At 38.4% G+C, this 12,489-nt stretch overlaps 1 protein-coding gene across 2 annotated transcripts in view; it reads left to right on the forward strand.

Moving 5' to 3' along the window:
• NBN (nibrin) overlaps nucleotides 1-12,489 on the forward strand; it is a 35,614-nt gene that overhangs the window by 13,413 nt on the left and 9,712 nt on the right. For both annotated transcript variants that reach the window (XM_049853996.1, XM_049853995.1), the window contains exons 9-11: nucleotides 4,559-4,688; nucleotides 6,293-6,568; nucleotides 10,080-10,524. In XM_049853996.1, the coding sequence (XP_049709953.1) occupies nucleotides 4,559-4,688; nucleotides 6,293-6,568; nucleotides 10,080-10,524 (851 nt within the window). The remainder of the gene's footprint in view (nucleotides 1-4,558; nucleotides 4,689-6,292; nucleotides 6,569-10,079; nucleotides 10,525-12,489) is intronic.

Consider the following 12,489-nt stretch of genomic DNA (forward strand, 5'->3'; position numbering starts at 1 on the left):
AAGCATCCATTCGGTATTCCTGTATACATTTACTTGCCTCCTGGGTTCTTTCTCCAGTAATTTCGTCAAGTCTTATTGGACTTTGCTAAAAGAGATAGGTTAGAATAGGAGCACCTCATTGTACACTCCAAGGGATATCATTCATGTTATCATCCTTTAAAAGACACCCGTAGAGTTGGGCAGTGCACTGCCTAAGTGGCTATACTCTGAAACCCTGGTTTAAATAACTAAAGAATGTGTTAAATTAGATTTTGGAAGGAGTGGACTGTCAGGGCCTAATCATCAGGGATTAATTAAGTGTGTAAATCATTAGTAATAGTAATAGCTGCTGTCTCTTGAGTGTGGGGGGACTGGAGCAAGTGATTTATGTACATGACCAAAGTGTAATCTGGAAACCAGCCCTTTTATAATAGATGACATTATCTGCATTTTATAGATCAGGGAACTGAGATACAGAGAGGTTAGTAAGTTTGCCCGTGATCACATAGCAAGTAATTGGTTCAAGCTGATTCTTAAGCCCCAGCTCTTATGACATGATTATACTGCAGTGCAGATGGCTTATACTTTGACGTGTGCAGGTGAGAACTGATGGTGTGGGAATGACTGGGAACATACACAGGAGGAAAGACATCTGATAAAAAATTGACAGGCTAGTATTGTATAATTTGAATAAGAATGTGTGTTCACCTGATATCTCTACCCTTTCCCATTGAGTACACTAGGTATGTTTGTGTCTAGGCATAGGTGACCTTCAGATACAGACACTTGGTTTATGAAGTTCCATAAATGGCCAGATAACCTATTTTGGTGGGATCGTGATATAATTAATATTTCCCAGAAATCTATGATGAACGTTACCAAAACTCATCCTTAGAGTCAGAAACTAGAGAGAAGTATTCTTGCAGTAACTACTCTTCCCCTACCTGTTAGAAATTCGTACAACCTTTATAAATAGCATGTGCTGTAGGTATTATTTTGTTGACAGTGGGTTTCTATTCTGGTATAGAAAAAAAAAGATTGCTATCAGCAGTTTCAGAGTTTACCAACAACAAAAAAAACCTATAAAAATAAACAGAATTGTTAGATCTAAGTCAGTAGCTCCCTACTCTCCCAGACCCCTTTTGGGGGCAATGGTCCTTTGTTTCTCTATTTAGAAAACTGGTTCTCACCTGGTATATGCTTTAGAAACATTGTTTAATGCACATTCACATTCTGCATAATACAGGATATTCTATAATGTGGCCTAGCCATTGGGGATTTTTTTGGTTTGTTTGTATTGTTTTGTTAGATTTTAAGCTGGTGTTTCTCATACAAACTCCTCCAAAATCCGCTGGTTTAGAATATCTTGGGAAGGACTGAACTAGAAAGGTGTCTTCTTTATATAAATGGAGGAGGCATTCTGGTCATTTTTTATTCTTTCTTTTCCTTACCTTTCACATCCACTGAATCACCAGACCTGAAATTGTCCCTCAGCAAAACCTACTCAAGAGGTCTGCTCCCATCCCTTCTTGCAGTCACTGTCCCATTTAAAGCCCTTTCATCTTTCTTTGCTGCAGGCTGTTATAATTGCCCTCAGTAAGGATTCTGCCTCCAAACTTATTTCTACAGTTACTCTTTCACTTTGCCACTTCAGTCACCTGCTGTTTTCTCAAAATTTTTACTGGCTTTCATTATCTACAGGACAAGTCTCCAGTCCCTTTGTCTAGACTCCCAGGCCCTCAACGGTTTAGCTGCAGCCTAACTCTTTCTATCCTCATGTTTTTTTGTGTGCTTCCCTATGGAATATATGTGCCGTATTACTCACAGTTCCCATACTCCTTGACTTTGTTCATCATGATCTTTGTTCCTAGAATGCTAGTCTCGCTTATCAAAATCTGACTCATTCCACAAATCCTGTCTCCTCCTTCATGAAGTTTTTCTAAGTCGTTTTCTCTCCCTCCATAACTCCTCTGAGTCAGAATTGATTATTCTGTGTTCTACACTCTAGTTAACTTTTTTTGTATCTCAGTGATAGATTTTCTTTCTTTGTACTTTGCAATATGATCACTTTCCATTTCTTTCTCAGCTACCTGATCATAAGTTCTTATTAATTTTGGATCCCATGACAGCAACAGGCACAGCATTTGTTCATAGTAGGTCTAAATATTAGTTTAACTGAATAAAGTTATTGGTGCACAAGATTATTTTTGCCAGTGTGGAGCAACACGTTGTTATCACCCACTGTTGGAATAGTATTTATGGCTGAAAGGGCCTCAGAGACCATCTAATCTGTCTTTCTATTAAAAGGTAAGGGACAACAAGGCCAAGTGAAGTTAAAGTCCTATAAGTACTTTATGGCTGAGCGAATTATAAAATTCAGGTTTTCTGACTCTTAAGTCAGTAATTTTTCTGTTGTATCTTTTCATGTAGAAACAAAGTCATAAATGTGAGTGGAAATAGATGTTATAATTATTAGTATCACTTCTTGTCCATATTCATAGATAGGTCTGTGTGGGTTCCAAGTTATGGATCTCTGACTTGCAAACAATTTTAGGACACAACCAGCCTTGAATGTGTATCTTCCTCCTTCCCTCGCCCTTCCGTGCTATGTACCAAACACTTTTCTTCCGTATTCATTCATGTATTTATTCAACAAATATTTATTGAGCAGTTGTTACATGCTTGTAACTATGCTCAGTGCTTAGAATAGTGAGGTGAGCACATCCAACCAAATTCCCACTGTCATGGTATTTTTATTAAGGAGATCATTGTAAATAATCTTACTGTTAACAAACGCCAGTTATTCTGCGTCATTAAATTAGGTACGCAGATGTTTCTTCTGGTGAGCATTTATTATTATTATTTGCAGATTTCTGTGTAAGCTGAAATGAACTGTAGGGATATGTGTCTTTAAGGAAATGCCAGTAAACTTTTAAGGAGGTCATGCAAGAAAAGTGGTAGAAGTAATTGAAATACTTGCATTTGGAATCAGTTGTTGTTAGATACCGTCGAGTCAGTTCCAGCTCATAGTGACCCTATGTACAACAGAATGAAAGACTACCTGGTCCTGTGACATCCTCACAGTCATCGTTATGCCTGGGGCCATTGTTGCAGCCACTGTGTCAGTGTGTCTCATTGAAGGTCTTCCTTTTTCTCATGGACCAAGCATGATGGCTTTCTCTAGGAACTAGTCCCTCCTGATAACATGTCCAAAGTACGTGAGACAAAGTCTCACCATCTTGGCTTCCAAGGAGCACTCTGGCTGTACTTCTTCGAAGACACACTTGTTCATTCTTCTGGCAGTCCATGATACATTCAATCAGTAATGAACGTTTATTTAGCATATCCTGTGTCACGAAGACCTAACAGTGATAATTTAGCTTAGGTATTAAGTAAATGTCAACTTTTAAAATTTTTCAGTTAACAATTTGATTTCATTAATTTATTTATATCTATTATGTACCAAACATTGCTCTAGGCACTGGAGAGACAGAAATGAGCAAGACTTAGTCCCTCTTCTCAAGCAGATTCCAGTCTTATAAGGGAAAGTAACAAGTAAACATGTATAGCATAAAGTGATGATAGTAATAGCAGCCACCACTTACACAGTGTATACTGTGTAGCAAGCACCTTTCTAAGTGCCATGGGTGTTAGAAGTAGTTTGCGATTAGCTACTAACCCAAAGGTTGGTGGTTCAGACCCACCCAGGAGCTCCACAGAAGAAAGGCCTGGTGAACTGTTTCTGTAAAGATTACAGCCAAGAAAACCCTATGGAGCAGTTCTACTCTGTAATGCATGAGGTTGCCATGAATTGGGCTGACTCGACAGCAACTAACACACACACACACATCCATATATTCATTTTGTCCTCGAAGCAACCTTGTGAGAAAGGTACCGTAAGTACCTGCATTTTACAGATGAGGAGACTAAGGCATAGAGAGGTTAAATAACTTAACCAGGGACTTTGGTGGTGATGAGTGTGTTCATAGAGTGAAGCACAGAGTGGTATGGGAGCAGAAGTGAGGGGCGCCTCGTTCAATGTGAGAGGTTGAAGTATCTCAGGAGACTGGCACTTGAACTAAGATGCTATTTGAGTAAGTAAAACAATATGGTAATCTTTAAGGTTTTCTGAAGTAGCCAAAAATTTATGTCTAAAACTATTAAGTGCCTTCATTTCAAATAACATATTTTTTCTAAAAATAAAATTCACATTAATTCTGATCTGTGTAGATGTTGGTATAAAGATAACTTATGTGGGGAGAAATTGTAATTGTTTAGTCTACTGTCTGAAAGCGTAGCTTGAACTAGAATTTAAGTTGATTTTATTTAAGTTGACATTTTTATCACAAAAGATTTGAGGTGCCTTAAAATGATTTGGTTTAAAGAAGCCCATCATAGATGCCGGCAGGCAGCTCATAACTATTTTGTTAAATACTTGTTGGCTCTATTGACTGGAGACAAGTGTGTGCTATATTACCTCATTAATTCCCTCAGCATGTCACAGTCTAACCATTTTAAGTGTCCAAATGTTCAGCTTGTGTCTAGCAGTTGTGATTCTTTTCACTTCTGTGATTTACAGGATTAAAGCCAACGACTCCAGGGCCAAGCCTTTCCCAAGGCTTGTCATTCAGTGAAAAGCTAATGCCAACTGTCCCAGTGAATACCACAACATATGTACCTGACACAGAATCAGAGCAAGCCAACACATGGTAAAGTTTCTTTGTTAACAAACTATTGTTAGTAGTCTTCAGTAAATGAATAGCATATTCAAGAAGTAAGGGCAGTGCTTTTATCAGTACCTCTCTCAGGAGATAAAGCATAGGAGAGTAGGATGTCAGGGAAAATATATCTTAGGATAGAGATTAGCAAACTTTTTCTGTAGTGGGCCAGAGAGTAAATTTTTCCAGCTTTCCAGGCTGTTGGTCTCTGTTGCAACTACTCAGCTCTGCCATTGTAGCATGAAAGCAGACATAGACAACTCATAGATGAAAGCACATGACTGTGTTTCAATAAAACTTTATTTACAAAAACAAGTGGTTGGCTGGATTTAGCCTGCAGGCCATAATTTGCCAACCCCTATCGATAAAGTTTTTTTTTTTTCATTCTGCACAAATGTACATGGAAAGCTATAAAGAATTATGCTACTTTGTGATGAGTGGAATAAATTTGGGACAAATTTGTTTGTTTATATGACATTAACTTCATTTGAATATTGGAGCTACTTTATATGCATACCTGGCTGACTAAGTAGTTAATACTTGTTCATAAGGATAGTTTTTTCAGTGGTTCTCTGTTTGAAGAGGGTATTCTTGAGGAAGAAGAGAGTAGCTCTTCCGGATTCTGTGATGTTTTGCATTTATGACTGTGTATTTTATTTTAAACATTCCATAATAAGGTGTTCATATTGAAGGATACCACTGGTGTCACTGTATTAGACCACGTTTATGTTAATTTTTGCTACACCTCTGTTTTACACTGAGGCCAGATTTAACTTTTTAGAGAGAAACTGTTAGTTGAACAACACCTTTACTCCTTGTGTTTTTGTGAAGTAAGAATAGCAAAGGTGGTGTCTATTCAGCCATAGATTATAGAACTATGTATATGTGTGTTTAAAATATTTCTGGTAGCCAGAGTTTTATTCTCTTCTAGAGACTGCCATCTGGATGCAATATAACCATAAGAAAATATTCAAAGTGATCTAAATACCCCATTATATATGATACTGGGATGATAGTAGATTATTGTTTTTCTGATTTTTAAAAAATTTTTCCTTTTGTAGTATTTGCATGTAAATAATTTTAAAAATTTTCAGCAGAACCAAAGTTACCTAGGATTATCACCTTGGTTAATTTATAATAGAAAAGTAAGTTGATATTTCCATAAGTGTGTGGGTAGTTATTTGTAGTAGAACCTTCCTGGTGATTTGTGCTGTAGGTTATAAAGGAGAGTAAGGTATCATCCTTCAAGGAGCTTAGATGACAAAGGAGCTACATTTTTGTGATGATAAAATATATTCACTGAATTATTGTCTAAAGACAATTATCTTCTAAAGCTATATGATATTACTGAGTGCCGTCAAGTCGATTCCAACTCATAGCAACCCTATAGGACAGAGTAGAACTGCCCCATAGAGTTTCCAAGGAGCGCCTGGCGGATTTGAACTGCCGACCCTTTGGTTAGCAGCCATAGTACTTAACAGCTACGCCACCAGGGTTTCCCTACATGATATTAGAACTATTTAAAGAACTTTGTTTTTAGATAAATGTTGCTGTAGCCTTGATTGTTTTCCTTGCATTCTTTTCTTTTGCTACAGTATGGATTTCAGTGGAAGTCCAAAAGAAATCAAAATCTCCAGAATGGAACAAAAATTCAGAATGCTTTCACCAGAAACATCCGCTGTAAAGGAACCTCCTAAAACAAGCTGTAATAGTGATAATATAGTCTCAAATACTCTCGTCAAGGTGAAAGTCCCAGACTATCAGCTTTCGCCAACCAAATTCACAGGTATAAGTAAAGGTAGAGATCGGGTTTCTCAGCAGCAACAGACCAACTCCATCAAAAACTACTTTCAGCCATCGACCAAAAAAAGGTATATTTTCAATAATTCTACTCCTGAAAATATTGTAGAATGGTACTGTCTTGAGTCTGTGTTCTGGTTAAGTATGCTTCCTTGGAAAGCTGTGGCACTTTGACCTTGTTCCTTCTAAGAAATGCCCTAATCTCTTTCTCTACAGTCATTAGATAGATTCTCCCTCCTCTTCCTTTCTCTGTACCTTAACTAATCTGTCGCTTCATTCACTGCACTTCCTTTCCACTTCTTCTTCCTTTATTGAAGAAGAGTTTTCCCACAGCTGAGTTCTAAAATGACTTTTCTACCTCTTGCCTTTGATCTCTTCACTCACCTTCTCAAGGATCATGTTCCATCAATTATTTTCTCAATTTCTATCATTTTTAGTATCTTCTAAATCTTTTTCTTCTGTTTTCAAATGCCCAATCTCCCTCTTATTTTTTAAAACATTTCCTTGATCTGACATGAGGAAATGCTCATGGTCACTAGCAATTAGAGCAATGCAGATCAGAACTACAATGAGATACCATCTCACTCCAATAAGGCTGGCATTAATTTAAAAAAAAAACACAAAATAATAAATATTGGGGAGATTGTGAAGAGACTGGAACACTTACACACTGCTGGTGGGAATGTGAAATGGTACAACCACTTTGGAGATTGATTTGGTGCTTCCTTAAAAAGCTAGAAATAGAACTACCATAACTTCCAGCAATCCTACTCCTTGGAATATATCCTAGAGAAATAAGAGCCTTCACAGGAATAGATATATGCACACCCATGTTCATTGTACCACTGTTTACAGTGGAAAAAAGATGGAAACAACCAAGGTGCCCATCAACAGATAAATGGATTAACAAATTTTGGTATATTCACACAATGGAATACTACGCAACAATAGAGAACAATGATTAATCCATGAAACATAACATGGATAAATCTGGAAGGCATTATGCTGAGTGAAATTAGTTGTGAAAGGGTAAATATTGTATAAGACCACTATTATAAGAACTCAAGAAAAGGTTTAAACACAGAAGAAAACACTGTTTGATGGTTACGAGGGTGGGGAGGGAGAGAAAGGGTATTCACTAATTAGATAGTAGACAAGAATTATTTTAGGTGAAGGGAAGGACAATATACAATATAGGGGCAGTCAGCATAACTGGACTAATCCAAAAGTTAAGAAGTTTCCTAAATACAGCCAAACACTTTGAGGGACAGAGTAGCAAGGGCGAGGATCTAGGGACCATGGTTTCAAGGGACATCTAGGTCAATTGGCATAACACAGTGTATTAAGAAAATGTTCTGGATCCCACTTTGGTGAGTGGTGTTCTGGGGTCTTAAAAGCTAGCAAGCAGCCATCTAAGATGCATCAATTAGTCCCAACCCACCTGGAGCGAAGGCAAATGAAGAGCACCAAAGACAATGAAAATATGAGCCCAAGAGAAAGGGCCACATAAACCAGAGACTCCATCAGCCTGAGACCGGAAGAACTAGATGGTGCCCAGCTACCACCAGTGACTGCCCTGACAGGGAACACAACAGAGAATCCCTGACGGAGCAGGAGAAAAGTGGGATGCAGACCTCAAATTCTAGTAAAAAGACCAGACTAAATGGTCTGACTAAGACTGGAGGGATCCCAGAGTTCATGGCCCCCAGACTCTCTGTTAGCCCAAAACTAAAACCATGCACAAAGTCAACTCTTCAGACAAAGACTAGACCATGAGACATAAAATGAGGCTGGTGAAGAGTGTGCTTCTTACCTCAAGTAGACATATAAGACTATGTGGGTAGCTCCTGTCTGGAGGCAAGATGAGAAGGCAGAGGGGGACAGGAGCTGGTTGAATGGGTATGAGAAATACAGGGTAGAAAGGAGGAGTGTGCTGTCACATTATAGGAGGAGCAAGGAGGGTCATAACAATATGTCTAAGGTTTTGTATGAGAAACTGAATTGAATTGTAAACTTTCACTTAAAGCAAAAAAAAAAAATTATCCACTTTCTTCCTTTAGCTACTGCTTTTTTTCTTCTTCTTTCTTTACAGTCACTGTTAAACTTCTCAGAAAAGAAGACTATTGTTAATGCTTCCATTTCTGTATGAACTATTTCTTAACCTGAGTATTTCATCTTGATAGGACATCATTGAAATTGCAATTACTGACTGTCGTGACCTTTTGGTAACATTCAGCTCCTGAGCCTTTCTCTTCCTTGCGGTCTCTTTTCTTGGTTTTTGTAGTGGTAGAGTCGTGTCCAGCTTCTTCCTTTCTGACTCTCCCCTTTGTGCACTTTAAAGACTTCTCTTCCTTCCCCTACTGCTCTTAATACTTTGTATACTCTACCTTGAGAATTTCATGACTATAGGAAGGATCAGTATGTTTGGCCCTAACTTCTCCTTAAAAGCTTTCACTTTTACTTTTCCCCAGGAATTTTTTGCTATTCTCCCAGTTAATATGCCTAAAACCTCTTCTTCCCTCTTACTGAATGTTTTGAGTTTTTGTTTGTTAGTGGTTCACCTTATCATAATCTTTCTTTCTCCTCTGCTTCCTCAAACTAATAATGTTGATTCTTATTTTCAGTGTCATATAAATTCCACCTATTTCTGTTGCCCACTTCCTGGTTAAAACTCTGATCACCTAAATTATTATAAAACCTCTTCATTGGTCTGTCTTCAGTGCGTCCTGTATCCTGACATTAGATTGTTGTTGTTGTTAGGTGCTGTGCAGTCAATTTTGACTCATAGTGACCTCACGGGACAGAGTAGAACTGCCCTATAGGGTTTTCTAGGCTGTAATCTTTATGGGAGCAGATTGCCAGGTCTTTCTTCCATGGAACTGCTGGATGGATTCAAACCACCTGCCTTTTGGTTAGCAGCCAAATACTTAACCATTGTACCACCAGGGCTTCTGACATGAGACCACTATTATTAAAATATCACCATGAATCCAGTAAACTCCTGAGGAGCAAAGTCTCTGTGTACTCTATGGCGCTTAGTACAATTTACATTCAGTTTTTATAGAATGAATGATATAATGTTGTATAAGAAACTCTTAGTCATATATTATTTGCAGTATACAGTCTGCAGCATATTCTGGATTTAGCCACTCTGATTTGTTATCCTGAATCCAACTCTCATTAGTCCATCAGGTTTTGTTCCCAGGGGAAGTGCTCCCTGCCCACCAGTTCCTTACAATAGCTGCGGTCTCCTGGCAACAGGTCCTTTGTATTTTTACGTTTTCTACCTTTTCCACCGTGTTGATTTGTCAACTAACACTGCTTCAGCTGAGAACATAGACATCCCCATATTGTTTTAGCCACAGAGATGATCAGTCCTATCAAAACAGTAGCGTGTATGTGAATTGTGTATTCTTTTAAAATGTCTATTTTTTGGTTTGCAGTGATTGTTAATAAAATCAAGAGTACAGTGTGAATTATATGGGGACAGGAAAGGGGGACAACTATTGCCAAACTAAAAATTACCTAGCTGAGTTCATTTTCTGTTTTTGTTTTTTTCTCTCCTTTTTTTTTTAAATAAAGGGGGAGGGGTGAAGAAAATCAAGAAATGTCTTCATCCAAATCAGCCAGAATAGAAATGTCTTGTTCTCTTTTGGAGCAAACACAACCGGCTACACTGTCAACATGGAGACACGAGGAACAGAATCCGTTTCAGAATGAGCCTGTGGACAAAAAGCCAGACCATGTATTTACAGATACAGATTTAAAATCGAATGTGAAAAATCCCACCAACGCATCTCTTCCTCCAGAAAAGCTAACGTCCAAAAAAAGAAAAGAAATTGATGACTTGGCCATAGAAGATGAAGTATTAGAGCAGTTACTCAAGAACACAAAACCAGAGTTGGAAATTGAAATGAAAGTTAAAAAACAAGAGGAAGATATCAATATTAGAAAAAAACCAAAGTTGCTTATAGAATCAAATGGCATGTTTAATGATGAAACAGTATCAGAAAGTAACAAAGTATCTGTAAGTAACATTTTTAATGAGAATTCTTGCAAACAAAAACTTAGAATGTTAAGAAGTACTTTAGATTTTGTATTGACAGTATGAGCATTTGTTACGAATACTTGAGGGAAAAAAGGAAAAAAATTAATGTCTTCAAAAGCCATTAAGTGTAAGAATTTGTTGGTCAATATGGTAAAATGCATTGATACGTCAATAGCATAAAATGAATGAGAACTCATATATGTGGTTTTTTCATAGACTTCCAGATTAGGCGGTAGTATTATATCAGAAATTTGGCCACAATGTTAAGTATAGGAGGTGCCCTAACAGAGTAAACAGGCAGAGAAAGCAGAAGAAAGTTACTAAAACAAAGTGTTTACTAACAAATTTTCAGGATAAAACATGTATACTGTCACTAGGAATTTTTATTTTTATTTTGGTCATTAATGTCTTTTTCTGTTTTCGTGAATGGTGATAATTTGTCTTACCCACTTCGGTTTAAGAAATCCTTCAGATTATATCCTGTTTTCTGAATCAGTAAAGTGACTCATCATTTGTAGACTGGTTAGCTCATTAGGTGAGAGCACAGACCTGATGAAATCAAAATGTTCATATTCTGATTTCCAGCCTGGGTTTGTTAGCTCATTCTGTATTCTTGGCAGTAGGCACCCCCTCCTATAAACAGCTACAAGATAAGGACAATTCTAAGTGAAAGGATGAGGATTGAATTATTGGAAGCTACAATCATTTCGATAAGCATTTGTTGAAAACCTGGTGTGTGCGACCAAAACCCATTGCCGTGAATTGATTCCAACTCATAGCAACCCTATAGGACAGAGTAGAACTACCCCTTAGGATTTCCAAGGAGCACTGGTGGATTCAAACTGCTGACCTGTGGCTAGCAGCTGAGCTCTTAAACCACTGTGCTACCAGGTGAAGCGCTCCATAAATCTGTTGTTGTTGTTAGCTGCCATCAGGTCAGCCCCCAATTCATGGCAACCCTAACTAAGCACAACGAGATTGGACCATTGTGATCCGTGGGGTTTCATTGACTGATTTTCACAAATACGTTTCCAGGCTTTTCTTCGTAGTCTTAGTCTGGAAGTGCCACTGAAATCTGGCCACCATCATAGCAACACGTAGCCTCCACTGAAGACCTGACAGATGCGTGGTAGCTGCTCTTGAGGTGCATTGCCAAGGCAGGATTCAAACCCAGGTCTCCTGCGTGGAAGGCATGAATTTTACCACTGAACCACCACTGCCCCCACATGAGTCGATAACCGCTATTAAAAGAACAAATCATGTGTAGGCGCCTTTGACTTTCCCTAAAGGTAGAGAATCCTCAGCATCTGTGATTTCTCCTGCTTGAATTCTGAATGCCCTCTGTAAACCAGTTGCATTGGAATCACCTGGTGAGTTTTCTGAAAGTATGGATTCACGGGCCAGAGCCCCAGAGATCTGGATTCAGTACTGAATTTCTACCAGAGAAGGTTTCCTGATTGTATTAAGAATTCCTTTTGACTTGTTTCAAAACAGTGGCTTAAATAAGATAGGATTATTTTTCTCCAATAAAAGAAGCCTGGAAGTAGGTAATCCAAAACTGCATTGTCAGTTTCATGGTATTATCAGTTTCCTGGAATGCCTGGGTGGTACAAATGGTTGATTTGCTCGGCTGATAACCGAAAGGTTGGAAGTTTGAGGTTCAAGTCCACCCAGAGGTGCCTCAGAAGAAAGGCCTGGTAATCTACTTCCCCAAAATTAGCCTTTGAAAACACCATGGAGCATAGCTCTGTTCTGACACGTAGGGTTGCCATGAGTCAGAGTTGACTCTGGCAACTGGTGTTTTCTCTTTTTAAATCAATTTCTTAGTCTTTGCTGTATGAGATGGCCCCTCTTCCAGCCATCAGGTCTACTTTCCCAGGAGAAAGAGAAGGCAGGGAGGGGCCAAGGTAGAAGTAGATAAATTAGTTTAATGGGGTGTTTGGT

Source organism: Elephas maximus, chromosome 15 (assembly GCF_024166365.1).
Source record: "Elephas maximus indicus isolate mEleMax1 chromosome 15, mEleMax1 primary haplotype, whole genome shotgun sequence".
In the NCBI taxonomy this organism is placed as follows: Eukaryota; Metazoa; Chordata; class Mammalia; order Proboscidea; family Elephantidae; genus Elephas; species Elephas maximus.